The 16,115-nt window shown below is 36.4% G+C and overlaps 2 protein-coding genes across 4 annotated transcripts in view; one reads left to right on the plus strand and one right to left on the minus strand.

The window, feature by feature from the left end:
* fbln2 (fibulin 2) overlaps positions 1–7,994 on the plus strand; it is an 890,980-nt gene extending 882,986 nt beyond the window's left edge. For both annotated transcript variants that reach the window (XM_028825322.2, XM_028825323.2), the window contains one exon: positions 7,982–7,994. The gene's annotated coding sequence lies outside the window, so the exon portion shown is untranslated. The remainder of the gene's footprint in view (positions 1–7,981) is intronic.
* ptpdc1a (protein tyrosine phosphatase domain containing 1a) overlaps positions 1–16,115 on the minus strand; it is a 193,484-nt gene that overhangs the window by 131,553 nt on the left and 45,816 nt on the right. The window contains exons 2-5 of one of the 2 annotated variants that reach the window (XM_028824639.2): positions 11,001–11,096; positions 1,471–1,642; positions 714–794; positions 165–283 (exon numbers count right to left, since the gene is read on the minus strand). In XM_028824639.2, the coding sequence (XP_028680472.2) occupies positions 165–283; positions 714–794; positions 1,471–1,642; positions 11,001–11,088 (460 nt within the window). In that variant the 5' untranslated portion in view covers positions 11,089–11,096. Of the gene's footprint in view, positions 1–164; positions 284–713; positions 796–1,470; positions 1,643–11,000; positions 11,097–16,115 lie in introns of those variants that run through there. The other variant, XM_051921443.1, reaches the window with a different exon arrangement.

Raw genomic sequence — 16,115 nt, forward strand, 5'->3', positions numbered from 1 at the left:
TTGAAAATACTACGCCTAAGTAACTGCTTCACTTTGAGTAACTGATTCAGTTTGTACTTATTTTGTCATGTTTTCACACAAACAAAACAAATCTAACAATATTCTCAACAACATCTCATTAACTGCAAGTTAATTAAAAGTAGTCATAGTGGGCAATGACTCACTTCCAGCCTCCATAAATATCTCAGGTCGGTAGGTAAAGCCACTCTCCTGCTCCAGTGGGTTTCCACAGCTTGCATGCTCTCCAGGACGCTGCAGATTAATTATGGTTTTGATACCACACCTGAATCAGCAAGCACCATAGGGACAGAGTAATTACAATATAGATCTACACCACAACAGACCACTAATTGATATTTTAATGACTTTGGTCTAAGATTTTCTGCTTGTTTACCTGAATTAGAACTAGATTTAGGATGGTGGGGAAGGAGGGGCTTGGATGTTGGAAAGGGTTTTAGATGTTTGTGCAAGAAATTTATAACAAAAAAACTTGGCTAATTGAAAAATTAAACACAAGTACAGTGGTTGAATGGCTTACGTAAAATATACAAAATAAATATTGTTAAACATTTTTAACATAACACATGACCAGATATCAAAATAATATTTTAAATTACCATCAAGCTATTTGCAAATTAAGAAAAACACAGAATTTATTATTTACCTAAGCAACACATTTAAAATAAAGATAGCAGAATAAGATAACATTTTACCTTTGAAACTGTTCAATTATATCATATTTTTCAATAATTTCAGTGGAAGGCCGAGCCATTGCCAGCAGGTTGTCTGTGATCCTACAATATATTAAAAATAACTCTTATCACTATAATGAATGGAAAAGAAAATACTGACAATCAAAAATCACATAGGATAATAATACTTTCTACTACCACACTTTTGGACAAACAAAACATTGCTGTACTTTAATAAAAATGATATTTTTCTACATGTAACTCAAATTCAGAGGCAGCATATGCTTGTGTGTGCTTGTCCAGATTCAATCCTAGGAAAACAAATCAGTGTAACACAGGTAAGTTGTCAATAGGCAAGCATAAATAAAAGATGACAAATATTTGCTTAAGAATTTTCCACATCCTGAACAGGTACAATACTTCTGTAGCATCTCTCTGGCAGAGACTAATTTTAGGTGCTATAATAATACATTATTCTGAACTGCATTAAAAAAATCCAAAAAAGATGGGTCTTTTATCACCTTGTAGATAAGTAATGAAAGATTGTGGTTCAACCAGGTATTTGGTTCTGGAATTCACATTTAAACAAACATCCATATGTAAGCCTTTTCGCTGAAATCTCTAAACTATATTAAATGATTTCTGTAATTTTCAAATACAACCTTCAATTTGTGCTTTTTAGTAAAAAACATTGAATTAAATGCTGTACAGTTCTCACTGAAAATGCAGTTCACGTATATCATATAACAAATGCATCACATTTCAGACATTACATTACCATGATGAATAGAGCCCTTTGATGGCTTGCTCTTCTTCTGTCCACCGAGAGGGATTTTCATACTTGCAGGCTCGACCACCACAGGTCATCGAACACTGCATGTGCCCCGGAATAACGTGCCTCAACCTCTCACCGACCTTTGTGTATTTTGCAGTAGGCCTCCTGACATTCACTGAAACCAAAAGCAAATACATCTATGTAGAAATTTCTTGTAGAAAAGTTTTATATTTAATGCCTTTAAGATGCATTACATAACTTTTTAAATAACTGCACATTTATTGGCAGCAATACCCTAAAAAAATTCACAAGAATAATGTTTTTAATATTATATTCCCAGCTCAGGCAAATTAGGCTTGACTTCTCTTCTAGTAGAAGAACTTTATAAATACTGAGTTTATTTGACTAAAAAGCAAATTTCAAAAAGCAATTTCAAAAGTGTACATAAATAGGCTTCACAGGATAATACTTACAAGCTGATTGCTGTTCAGACCACCCAAAGGGGCAATTCTGTTTTCTTCCTATGAACTTCTGTGCTTGCAGGTCATCAGTTGCCTCAGCAATACTCATGGCAGACACAGCTATCATTACCCGATGTGTGGATGAGGAAAGAACCCTCAAGGCAGAGCTCCGGCGTCTCTGCAGGACTTTCAGGAGGATATCAGAAGCAGAATGTCTACGTCGTTGATGAAGGTTGTTTACGAAATCTATAGCTGGATAGCACTGCCTGGGGCACTGCATCTTAAAATCCTTTGTATGCTACCTGTCTGCACTTTAATTGCAACTGCAGTTCTGCGTAACCCAAGTGAATCACCACTCCGCTGTCTTAAACAAAAAGCTCTAACGATGTCTGCCACAGACTGGATCAGCTCATTTTTGAGTTTGAAATGTTTCCATGGTAACAACATCCTAAGCACTAACTTGAACAACTGCTGGATTTCATGGTGTCAAGCTTATGAGGAGATAAACCTCTTGGTCAAACAATATTATAAAAATATGCTACATATCTCCATTGGCTGTCTTGATAAATTAACCTAATTTATTAATAACACTTAAAAATATGATTAAGTAGCTATAAATAAAGACCAACAAACATTATTGGATCACATTTTTAAATGGACGGAAAGTTTAAGTCACTCTCAGATGAGAGACGTGAAAAATTTAGCACAAGTTCAGTAGACCTATTCAATAAAACAAATATTGGAATATTTAAAAACTGTTCAAATATTTAGCATCCAAATATGTATTTTTTTATTGGATGCATAAGTTTATTTTATGTAATAATGCACATTTCAGTAATTCACACCATGTCAAAAGCTTTGCAAGTACACTATAATTATTTCAATGTGTACAAATGCAGAACCAGTAGATGAAGTGGTCAGTTTAAATCATGTTTAAATTCTTCCATTTCATTGAAAGAGCTCTGTAATTATGCTGGTGCTTTAGCTAGTTTATTTGTCATTTCTAATTTCCCTTCAACTACTAAACTGTATAGAAAAGCTTGATCTGAACAGTGTCTGGGTTGTGCCAAGCTTTTCTCCATTGTTTCTATGGACTTTAACGTGTTCCTAAGAAAGTTCAGTTGTTTGCTAGTCTTTTAGTAGCCATCTTCTTTTATTCTTCCTAACAAGTTTCTCTCGATTCCACAGACTGGTCGTTAAACTTTGTGAAAGAATGAGAAATCTGAGTTGCTGTTTTAGCTGTGACATCTCACAAAGTCGTTATTTATTTAGCAATCATACAACTGAACACTGGTGAATTCAAAATAAAAATAGGTGTACATTGCCACCATATTTAGCATGATCTCTCAAACTGAATACATCACTCAGTTTAGGCGGTTAAAAAATTGGGGTGAATGCTTACCAACTAAGTTTTCAAATTTTATTTTAAAAATAAGTCTGAAGAAATCTAAATACTTTGAAAAGTAGTTCACTATAATGTTAAAGGATTAGAAAAAAATCCAGTTTAAATGTTATACATTGACTTTGCAAAATGAGAAATAATCAATGGAGAATATGTACATTCTGAAGGCACTGTAGCTTTCACATTTATTTCCTGCATCCACTAGTCATTAGGTTTCGACCAGGAAAGTTCATAAGACAATCAGCCTCAGTTACGGTGGCATCAGTCAATTGGTTTATCAGAAATATTATGTAACTAAGTACAGGTCGTCCCCTGCAATTTGTGGGTTTACAATTCGTGGATCTGCTTACTCATGTGTTTTGTGAGTTTTGAAACCTAAAGGTGGAAAACTGAAGATGATGCTGCAGCAGCACTACTTAAACGGACAGCAAATCCCAGCAGTCCCAGGAAGCAAGGGTGCTGGGTGAAGCAAGATGAAGTGTAACTTTTAAAAGGGAGCCATAAGATAGTCAGGTATCTTTTTGTTTCAATGCTTTACTGCACAACTGGACTCCAATTACATCCATTGGATTATTTTTCTCAGGATTTATGTTCTTGTCATCTCTGCCTCCAGCTTCTACAAATCTTCTCTTGCATTGGGCATCAAGATAGGCCATAACTTTACATAACTCTCTGGAGGCTGTTTACAGGGGCTTTCATTTTATAACTATACTATGATCATCTATATTTCAGAAACTGGACTGTGTCATGTTAATCGTTTTGTGCTTAGTGTTTTGTTGGATTTCTTTTGTTTCTATTATTAATCATTTTTAATGTTTAATACACAAAAATGTACTAAGTCCAATTTCATAAAAAGTTACAGTTTACTAAAGAACGGAGCAAATAAATACTTTGTCTGGGGGATGCCGCACATCTTTTTTCGTCAGCCAGCCTGAAATACATGATTTGCATGTGCCGTGATCGTTCTCTCATGTTTCTTTTTACATCTTATTTGATACAATAAACTTAGAACCCTAAATAATCTTGGGCCTAAAACATATTTTCACATTTGTGGGGGTTTTACGCCCAAACCTCTACAAATCACAAGGGATAACTGTACTTTTCAGTATACAATATTTGTATATTTTTTTTAAACCAATGGCTATTAAAACTGGTGGTGGTGTGTTATAGTAGAAAAGGCTTTGGACCTAGGATTTCAAACCTTGAAGCAATGGGTTCAAATTCTGCTACTGACACTGAGTGACCATGAGCAAGACACTTCACCTGCTTGTGCTCCAATTGCAAAAACAAAAGAAATGTAATCAATTGTATCTCAAATGTTGTACATCATCTTGGATAAAGGCATCAGTCAAATCGTAAGTAATAATAATATTATTACGTCACTGGAGCTGCTTACTCTTGAGCATGCTATAAATAAGTTTCCATGAGTAAATCATGTATTAGATTAATTCCTACCTTTCCAAGGTGATTGTCATTGCAAAACAGAATTTTACAGGAAACTGTACTCATTTGGTAATCACAAGGAATAATGTGAAATTTGAGCATATATTATTATCATTATTTGATTTTTAAAATTTTAATTTGTTTACACTATTCACTCAAGCACAGTACCCTTCATATTTTTCATTAGTTATATGTAGTTCCCTTTTAAAGTCTGGAGATGTAAAGCAATGTGTTACTTTGATGTATTAACTTGAAGAGCAAGAATCACAAAGTAGTAGCTTAGAGCATTGTGATACACTTTCTGTAACTTCCCAGTTAGAAATTCAAAAGAAACAATCTAAAACTGGTACTAGGGTATTGCAGAATTTAAGCACCAAAACCAAAAACTGCAGGATTTTTTGGGGGTTTGTGGTGGTGGCTGAATTGTTGTAGTTCCTTTTGGAATAGAAAGAGCAGAATGGATAGCCATGATGAGAGCTGGTGCACATCAAACAGTGCCAGTAATCAAGAGCAAAAAAAAATGAGCAATACCGGCCAACTTCACACACTGATGCAAATAATTTTGGAGTGTGGGACATTCATGTTCAAAGTATGTAGACATGCATATAAATGTAAACAATAAGAGATACTGAAGGTGGGGAGGACCCCTTTCAAAATCCACAGATGCAAATGTATACTACCACAGAGCAGCTCATGGGGAACCTGTTAAGTTTAAACTGATGCTGTTGGTCCAGGGGCATTTTACACTGGATAAAAGCATCTATTAAGCACATAAAATGTAAATGTAAAATAACATGTCACTTGTAGAAATTCTGTGATGATTTTGTACTAATGGGACATATTGACAAGGGTGGGAAACAGAATCTAAGACACAGGTGGAAAACTTTCTTTCTTGGTGCAGAAAGAATTCTCTACAACTTAACATCAGCAATGGCAAAGAACTGGTTTTTGACTTTCACATACCAAACAGGCCCTGTGTCCATTCCCTACTTAGGGAGTGGACATGGAGGTGGTGCACTACTACAAGTAGTTGAGGGTCCACATCAATGACACGCTGGACTGGTCTCAAAACACAAAAAAATCATACAAGAAAGGGCAGAGCAGATTCTCTTTAGGAGACTGAACTCCTTTGTTATGGGTAGTGACATCCTTATTCTACAACTCTGTGACAGCCATGCACATTTCTACACTGTGGTCTGGTGGGACATAACATCATTTAAATGGTCAATTAAAACAGCAAGCTAATTAAAACGTCAGGCTCAGTAACAGGACACACTCTAGACCACCTGGAGTCAGTGGTGAAGGACAGAATGAAATAAAACTACAGTAAGTACCATTAAGAACAATGTCTTTGTAATGCTTTATAATACGCTACTGTAACTGCGATGATGTCTGTTGTCTGACAAAATATAATATTTATTTATTGAGCTTCTGTGAAAAACAAAATTTCCCCTTAGGGACAAAAAAATTGCTACCTACCTATACAGGGAAAGTAAAAAAAGTATATAAATATTTTTATGCAACTGCATCAGAAGATTACATCACTTGTTCAGGGCACTAAGTGCCTAGGTTCAGAAACTAAACCAGCAACCTTAGGTTTTGAAGATTGCTTTAATATGATTAAAACACCACTATATTGCTACATATTTTGAAAGCAGTAAATAAATTTTTTAATGTCAAAGCATGGACACACTAGTCGACACTTCAAATGAAATGATCAATATCAAGAATCAATGGAAGAAGTTTCCACCCAATTTTGAAAATTGCTTCAAAAGATTCAAAATGTTTTCCTGAACATACTGTTCAAAAAAGAAACCTTTGAGATGTCTTTAAATAAACAAAGCTAAAATCTGCTTCTGTTTTGTATGATGATGTATTAGGAGTAGTACTGAATCATTTTTTAAAATTTTTACTTTTTTATGGATACCAGTTTGCGGACCTCAATACCAGTACCAAAAATGGTTCAGAAGAAAATAAATAACTCCAAAACAACCCTGTCTTACTTCAGCCTCCCTGGTGTGCCATGCCATCACCCCCCACTACTCATCTTTTCCAATGAAGTCCCGATTGCAAAGAAGCAATAAAGGGTAAGGGGGCTGTTGTATAGCAGGTCCGCGGCTTCAAAAGAGAGGCCAGTTTTTAAATAATCCATTTCACCATGTCAGTCTCCGTGGGCACGATCGTGCAGCCACAGGGAGCTGATGAGATAGTTTGTGCAAATCGTACCTGCATGCAAGGGTGTGATCGTTCTCAATAGCTTAATCAGCTTCCTGTGGTGCACGACTGAGATGCTGCACCCACAGAGCTGTATTAGAACGGGCTAGCATACAGAAACAAAAAGAGAGGAGATGTAAAAAATGAAAGAAAGGCTAGGAGAGCAACAGCATAGTATTGGGGGCAGTGAGACAGCGGACAAGCCAGCCAGCTGAAAAAGAGGTTAAAGCGGTCAGGGGTCCCATGAAGAGCAAAGGATCGACACTCAAGGGACGGATCACGCCCACTGATGATGTGGAAAAGTGGGTACGATTGTGGCAAAATCCACCTTTGGGATCCAAGGGACAACTGCATGAGCGAGAAGGAAGACGGGAGGACAACCGACCCCGAGCGGTCTGGCAGACACTGACAGATGCAGCCAAGACAGGGGTCGGTAGCGAGAGGATCGCGACTGCTGAAGTCTCTTTAGCTGGGCATACCTTGGGTGAGCTGGAGAGACTGGGAAGGAACTGTGCTTGGCTGGTGTGATCCCAATGTCTGCTTCAGGATTTTAAGCGGGGTCGGTAGCGAGAGGATCACGACTGCTGAAGTCTCTTTAGCTGGGCATACCTTGGGTGAGTTGGAGAGACTGGGAAGGAGCTGTGCTTGGCTGGTGTGATCCCAATGTCTGCTTCAGGATTTTAAGTTCATTTTAGCCTGATTTTAACCATTTGGGATTTTTACCTTTTATATGGGTTATTTATTGAAACACTGTTGTGATGTAAGATTTTGCATATAACTAGATAAATATTTTGTATGTCTTTATTTGTAATTTAGGCAAAGCAAGGTAATTTAGTGTTACATTAGTGAGAAACATTCATGTTTACCCCCACCAGGAATGGGTCAATTTGAATTTTACGACAGAGTTGGGGGAGGATGTGCCTTAAACCAGTTTGGCGAGTATTTCTCTGCTAAAATCTTTCAACCCCCACAAGAAAGCCAGGATGCCCAACAGATGAACTTGGGGGTGGGGGGTGTGGCAGGTTTTAAGATGTTGTATTCCCCCATTGGTCTGAAGTATGGATGTTTGGAATTGGCTTTTATCAGAAGCCTTTAAGTACCATGATGTCCTATTGGCTCTAGGGGTTGGACAGAGAATCTATAAATCTGCTTGCTCAACCACATTCTCTCTCTCTCTTACTAACCTCTAATGATGAAGAAGCATCTCTCACCATGAACTAACAAGAACACCACAATGAAGAGCACAGCTCAGCAGCCATATTGAACAGGCATGCAGCCTGTTCTGAAGAAAGCAGAGCACCAATGATGCCTTAACTAGAGACATTTTAAATAACTAACAAGTCTGTGTGCCGCCTGAACTACATATCACCATTTAATCAGGTTGTATGATTGCCAATATTCAAATGTTTTTTGCATATTGTTATTATTTATGAATATTACCAATAATACATTGTTTTATGTGTAACTTAACTCCTGCTTGTTTTTTACTATACCTAATTGCCTGAGGTTATAGATATAGAAGTGAAGGTTGGGGAGAAGTTATATACTATAATACCTTATAAACACTGGTAAGTCTGTGGGATTTGAGGCGTTCTGACAGTGGCTATATCTTAATAATACAATAGTTGAAAGTAGAGCAATATATTACTCTACCAAGACAAAACAAACACTTTGAGATCACTGCATTACTCTGAACACTGTTTTGTTTGTTGTTTTTAATAAAAGTACTGTCTGCACTTTGCACCATCCCTTGCTTCATTTAGAGTCCTCATTGTCAAGCTCACCCGGTAACATTATCAATGGTGTCGGGGTCAAGATGCTCCCAAAAGTGAGAAGGGAGCATGGAGCAAGACCCGCATCGTCACAGGGGTGTTGATCCCCCATGAAGTCTCAATAAGCTCAAAGCAATCATTTCCCCAATGAAGTCTCTTTTGTGTCAGACCAATAATTTCCTCCTTGAAGCTCCATTTCAATCGAAGTAGTGGGATGGGGGGTGGGGAGGTAAAGGGGTGGGTTGGAGAGGTTCCTCAATGTAGTCCTTATCATGTCAAAGCAGGTGGTTTTGTTTTGTGACCTACAAATCTAAGCTGATATTTGCTTCCTGTACTGAAAATCCTATAATGCTCATTTAAATTTTGAGTTAGTATACCATGTAATACTAATTGTGAATATGCAATACAAAGTTTTTACATCTTTTACTAGATTGCAGTTTATAACTGCAAAGATAAACATGATTATATGGACATGAATGTTACACTTTTATGGAACTTCTAGTTAATAATTTAGGTAAGGTAGTGTAAAATCAGTTTTCAGATAATTTGTTGTATAAGAATTAGATGAAGTTGTAAGTATTCGATGAAAAAAATAATACACAACATTTTGTATAAAGTACTTTAGTAAAAACTTGACATACATGTGCAATTTCACTTCACTTCTGCAGACAGCCTACATTTGTATAAACCAGCATACCCTATTTCTCTGTGAGAACCCTTAAAGTTCTCTGGCGGAGCATTAGAATGTCCTACTCACTAGAGCATTATTAATGACAAATATCGACAATTTAAAATCAAAAAGGAAAAAAAAAAAAACACGTGACAGTTAATGTTTTTCTGCAATGTCACCAAATTTCAATCAAGTCTGTAATGGCATTTAATAGATTTGGAGGTATTTACAGTAGCTTTTGCATTATGGGTTTCTAACCCCGTGAAATTGATATACTATATCAAAATGTTATTTTTTAGTGGATGCCTACTGCCCTAGATGTACCATCTTGCCAAATTTCATCTTCAAGTTGAATCAGTTGAAATGCAATGAATGACCTAAAATGGTGAAAAAGGAAGCATAAAAACTGCCAACTTGCACAGGTGTCCCAACTTCTGTTGATTACTTAAAAACTGTCTATCTAAAAGAGTTGGAACAGAGTTCTTGCCATTATCAATAGAATATTGTCCAAGCAGTACTTCAGAGGGTGTAGTAACACAGTCTGTTCCAACTCTGCTTTGAGACAGATTGAGGGTTTTTAAGTAATTAACTGAAGTTGGGATGCCTGTGCAAGTCGAAGAAGACAATTTGCAAGGCTTAATTTACTTCAATTGCTGCAGAACATATGTAAGTTTTCCCTGAAGAACGCCCATTTGTAACATTCAGATATTTCCTTTTATTTTTCAGTTTTTGCCAACCTAAATTTAAAAATAAACCTCTGTCAGTTTATTGCTTACCTATCCACCAATTTAAATCATTCACTGCACTTCAACTAATTAAATTTGAAGAAAAATTGGAAAAATTAAAGGTAATCTAAAATTTTGACCTGTTGTGTATGTATATGTATCCTCTTTAATAAAATCCCTTTGTGCGTCCAGGTGTCCGTGTGTGTGTGTGTCTTCTGGTGAAGTGCGCATGCACGGGGCTTCTGGTGAAGTGCGCATGCACATGGCACGGTGCAATGCTTGATATTACTGTCAGAGAAAGTTAGAGGCGTTTTATGGAAATACAAACCAGTATTACTGCGAGAGGAAATTAAAGGTACACAATACAGTGACGCATATTACAGCCACATACAAGCCTGTATTACCGCCAGAGAAAATTAAAGGTATATTACGGACGTACAAGCCAGCGGATGCACAAGACAGTATTACTGTCACAGAAAATTAAAGACACACAATACACGGCGGCAGCCCATGAAGAACAGTCAGCTCAGCAAATAAACATCAACAAAAGAAAGGCTGAAAGAAAGAAAAATACGACCGACAAAAAGAATGAGGTCAAAGTCCCTTGCCATTTAATATAGACTGTTCCTACTAATGTTTATGCACTACTGTTCTAGCGCCCGTTATTGTAACGAGCTAAATGACTAGTATAATAAATAAATATACACATATACTACACATATATATATATACACACACGCAAAACACATACACACATATAATCCCTGCTAACAATTATGGTCATTGCTTAAGCTATGTATAGGCCATTAATACCTGAATATTGGATGTTAAAACACATATGCTTACCCAGAGACATTTCTGGAACAAATCCACTGGGTTCTCTAATCACAGACGAGCAAGGCAAATTGTTTACTAAAGTTACACCAGCAGTCATCGCAGTACCTACAATTAAAGGAGGAGGAAGGGAAGTGGAGGAGAAAAGATAAAGACACACAATAAAAATCTGTCATAATGTGCTTCTGTTTCACAAATATAAGCATAGTGTTGCATTATGAACAAGTAAATGCTTCAATATTACATATGGAAGAAAATACATTAACTACTGGGGTATTTTCTATTTTAAGATGTTATTAAAGATACTATTAAGTCCAACAATATTCAACCAATTCTGTATTCATTAGAAACAGTGTAGGGCCAACAACCTCAGACAAAAAATAAATAAATAATAAAATCTAAAGCTTTATCAGCTATATTGCTTGGTGAGTCACCATGTCAATAAATGAATCATTTTTTTCACAGTGTAAAACTTACTTGGAGGCAAGTCAGAGTGATTTATTGTAAAATGGAAAACAAAGGAAATACTGCTATAGCAACAAGTGGAAAATTTGATGTAAACCATTTTAAATAAATGTCAACAAACAATTTTAGATTAAAGTCAAAGGTCATTACAATATTTAAAGAGAACTATTACTTAATCCTGAATTCATTTTGAGTTCCTTCTCATACAAAACATAAAAATGCAGGAGGACAAATATTGAAGTGTGCTAAAACAAACAAGAAAAAAAAACTTGAGATTAATCATGCTATGAAATACAAAGATGCCCAATGGAAGGCTAAAACTGTTGTTCACTGAATGAATCCAGGGAGAATGAGTCATATGGTTGTTGGGGGTGGAGAAAGTGCCAGATTAACTGCATACTCAATACCTCTTGCTGTTCTGACCAAAAAAAGACTATCAAATGTGCTTCACTGGCTCAAATTACAAATCCTTCATGACATGAATGTGAGGACTGCATGTAAACAACTTATACAGTACTACCTTAAAAATGATTTGCATTTGTGAATTCTTTGGCATATTATATATATATATACACACACACACACACACACACACACACACACATATCTTATATAATATGCTACCATGGCTGTCCTTTTGTCTGTCCAGGATTTTAAATCACCAGTAGCTCGCAAACCAGACTTTTCACTACATTCATAATAACTAACACGGTACAACATTCTAGTAGTACCTATTGACCTGAAATTTGGTACACATATACTACATGATGTCTACTATCCACTTTTGGGGTTATTACTCTTTTTATTTTTATTTTATCTTATTGTAGGATCAACTCTTGGCAGCGGCCAGCAGGGCAGCCGTGGGGTGCATGCGTATGGGCGCCGTTCTCATTTCCCTACTACCTTCGCCTCCACATCCCCTACCTCTTCATATCTTAAATCATTCTTGAGGCAGATTGAAGAAGAAAAACTAAGGAAAACATACTAAGTAATTGAAACACAATCACTGACTTAATCAGATGCCGACGAAAGAAGCTAAGAAGCGGGCTGCTAGGGTGGAGAAAAGAAGAGCTGCTCAGGAAGCAGCAAGCACATCAACCTCTGAGCAAACGAATACCAAACGTACAGAGAAAGAGTGTCTATATATATATATATATATATACTGTGTATATACATATATACACACAGTAGTGGGCAAAAGTATTGGCAGTGACAGAAATGTGTTTTGCAAAATTTGCAGCTTCTGTTTCTGTGGTGGAAATTCACATTATTTTATATTATTGTGCAGAGTGATCAGATGCATATTAATTTATTGTAAAGAGCTTTATTAGCATAAAAAGTTATCTTTATCACAAAAACCCATTTTCACTTATTTTGGCCCTGGCACAAAATGATCAGCTAAAATAGTCCAGCAAGCTCCAGGACTGTCTCCTCCCGAGGAATCAGCTACAGAATCATGTTGCCACCAGTGCAGCTCTTACTCAATATTGGCAGCAGGTGGGTGTGAGTGCCTCTACACACAGAGTGAGGTGAAGAATTTTGAACAATGGCCTTGTGTCAAGAAGGGAAGCAAAGAAGACACTTCTTCCCAAGAAAAGCATCAAGGACAGACTGAAATTCTGCAGGAAGTACAAGGATTGTTCAGCAGAAGACTGGTGCAAAGTTATTTTTTCAGATGATTCCTCCTTCCAACTGTTTGGGACATTTGGAAAAACCGATTGCCTGGAAAAACAAATGGTGAATGCTATCATGAGTCCAGTGTTGTGTCAACAGTGAAGCATCCAGAGACAATCCATGTCTGGGGTTATTTCTCATCCAAGAGAGTGGGCCCACTCACAATTCTGCCCAAGAACACTACCATAAATAAAGAATGGTGTCAAAATGTCCTTCAACAGCAGCTTCTCCTAACATTCCAGGCACAATTTGGTGATGATTTGTGTATTTCCAGTATGATGGCGCACCATGTCACAAGACAAAAGTAGTAATGAAGTGGCTTGGATATTGTTAATGTTGAAAGTTTGTATCCATGGCCAGAACACTCCCCAGATCTAAATCCCGTTGAGAACCTGTGGTCAATTCTCAAAAAGCAGGTGGACTAGCAGAAGCCCTCATATTGTGATCAACTCCAAGCACTAAAAAGGCAAGAATGGATCACAATCAGTCAGGATTTGGCCTAGAAGCTGATATCCAGCAGGCCAGAGCGAATTGCAGAAGTTAAGAAGACGAAGGGTCAACACTGTAAATACTGACTCTTTACATAAATTTGATATATTTGCTAATAAAAGCCTTTAAAACTAATGAAATTTTTATAATTGTTCTTCAGTATACCATATAAACATGTAAAAAAACAATCTGAAAATGATGAAGCAGAAAACTTTGCAAAACACAACAGTTTGGCTACTACTGTATATAGTGAAATATGATACAAAGAACAATGACAAAAAAAAACTGAACAAGTCTTGCTTTTGTCTTTTTAGTTTAATTATAGCTAAAGGGTTCAGCACTGTAACATTACCATCACATACCCAAAGAATATTTTAGATTGATTTTTTTTTACCTAAAAGTAAAAAGAGAAACCTGGTTACAAAATGGAATGACGTCAGGTAAAGGCTAAATACTGTATTCTGCTTTATGGGTTATACTCAGAACATATTATACATGCTATGATTTGTTTTTAATTGGTTTGGCTTTTGTTTTGCCATTATGTTCTTTAAATAAATACACATCCTGAAGATTTATTCATACAGTTACAAAAATGAAAAAGGAAACTGTATCAAGCAAACAAATCAAGTAGACAGCTTGCCGTTTTTTATATAACTAATTAATTATAATAGTTATAATATACACATTAATTTGCACTGCAGCTGACAAATCCACTTTATATAATGCAGTTTAATACTGCAACTTGCAGGCAGGACTGTGGAGTTGGAAATAATTATTGGGTTACAGGAGTCCAAGTCAGAGCTGGTAAAAATGTATGACTCTGACAAAATATAAATTAAAACATAGTGTCTTAAAATTTCCACTTTTACATATACAAATAAGCTTTTGATAGAAAGATTTTTTAAATTCATTATTTTTGTCTTTTGTTTAATGTTACTCAATGTATGCTAAAGAAAGCCACAATGGCATTGCTACAGTCTTTAAACCCAAACTTTAACAGGTTAGGTGCTAAAGAGTAGCCTAATGATTCATGTCGGTGGTGATAAATTGCTTTACATCTTACATGTTGTGTGCTTACAGTCAACATAGTAAAAACACTATGGATTAAGAGGATAAGGACATCAGAATCTGTAGTTTCAGAAACTAACACCTTACTGGTCCTCAGTTGACTTTCGTCTTTAAATAACATGCCAAATACTATGGCCATCTAAAACTGTGAAAAGATGATTCTGGGATGCTGGCCTTAGACGCAGTGTTTCAAAGAAAAAAACATATGTGAAAATAGCAAATAAAAAGTTGAAATGGGCAAAAGAAAGCAGATGACTGGAAAAGTGTATTATGCTCAGCATCCCGGAGTCTCGTCTTCTCTGCTGCATATAACACTGGTATTTTGCCTGTATTTAATGAATAAGAAATCTGAGCCCTTTAAAGATTTTGTTTCCCAAACTACCCACTCTGATTTTACTCCGATTTTACTACTACTTCACAGACACAGCATACCTGGTCTGTATTCTGCACATGGTCATTGTCTATGTGAAGTATGAATCAGCAAAGGTTTTTCCTCCCAAATCCCAAAAGATTAATAGGTGACATGCTATTGAGTAAGCCCTGTAATGGAACAATGCCCTGCCTAGGTTTTCTTCGTGTATTGCATACAGTACAGTATCATGTACACTACCAGTCAAAAATTTTAGAACACCTCAGATTTTTCAGTTTTCATGGAAATGCACACAGTTTAATGACTTAATGTTTCATGAAATCAATGCATAGAACAAATACAATTACTCCAATTACCTGTACAAATTTTATTCAGATTTTTGATTCATCAAAGTAACCACCTTTTGCTGATGTAACGACGAAACTGTGGTAACTCTTGATTCAGAATGCCATTCACTCTATGCAAGTCACCAACTGTGCCTTCAGCAAAAGAATGCCGGACCTTCAAACTTCCTCCACCATGTTTGACTAACACCGTGTGTATAAAACGGAAGATTTCAAATTTTGATTTTTCGGATCATAAGACTTTCTTCCAGTCTGCAGTAGTCCACAGCCAGTATTTCAAGGCTCTATTTTGACCTTTAAAGTCAAATCTTAAGGTAACAATGCAGTATTGCTAAGTAATAGATAAGGTATTACTAAACAAGAAAAAACTACTGATCATGCAGGTATTGTAAAATGAATTGTGATGATGCGGGTTCGTCCTTCCGGGAACCCTGAACCTGACATCGTCGGTAATGTCACAGATGAGCTTGGCAGTGAGGCAGAACAAAGCAAGTGGATGGTGCAAAAAGTGCAAAGTGCTTTTATTAAAAACAACAAAAATCCCAACAGTGTCCAAATAAATAGTGCAGTGCTTCATATCTTTAAATAAATAATCCATAAAAACAAGTGAAAAGGGTGGAGGTTAAAATCCATTAGAAAAAAATCTTATAAAAACAACGAGGTTAAAACAATGGCTGGAATCAGTCTCTTAAAATCCAAAGCACGGTGCCTTCTTCA

The sequence above is a fragment of the Erpetoichthys calabaricus genome, chromosome 18, assembly GCF_900747795.2.
Source record: "Erpetoichthys calabaricus chromosome 18, fErpCal1.3, whole genome shotgun sequence".
In the NCBI taxonomy this organism is placed as follows: domain Eukaryota; kingdom Metazoa; phylum Chordata; class Cladistia; order Polypteriformes; family Polypteridae; genus Erpetoichthys; species Erpetoichthys calabaricus.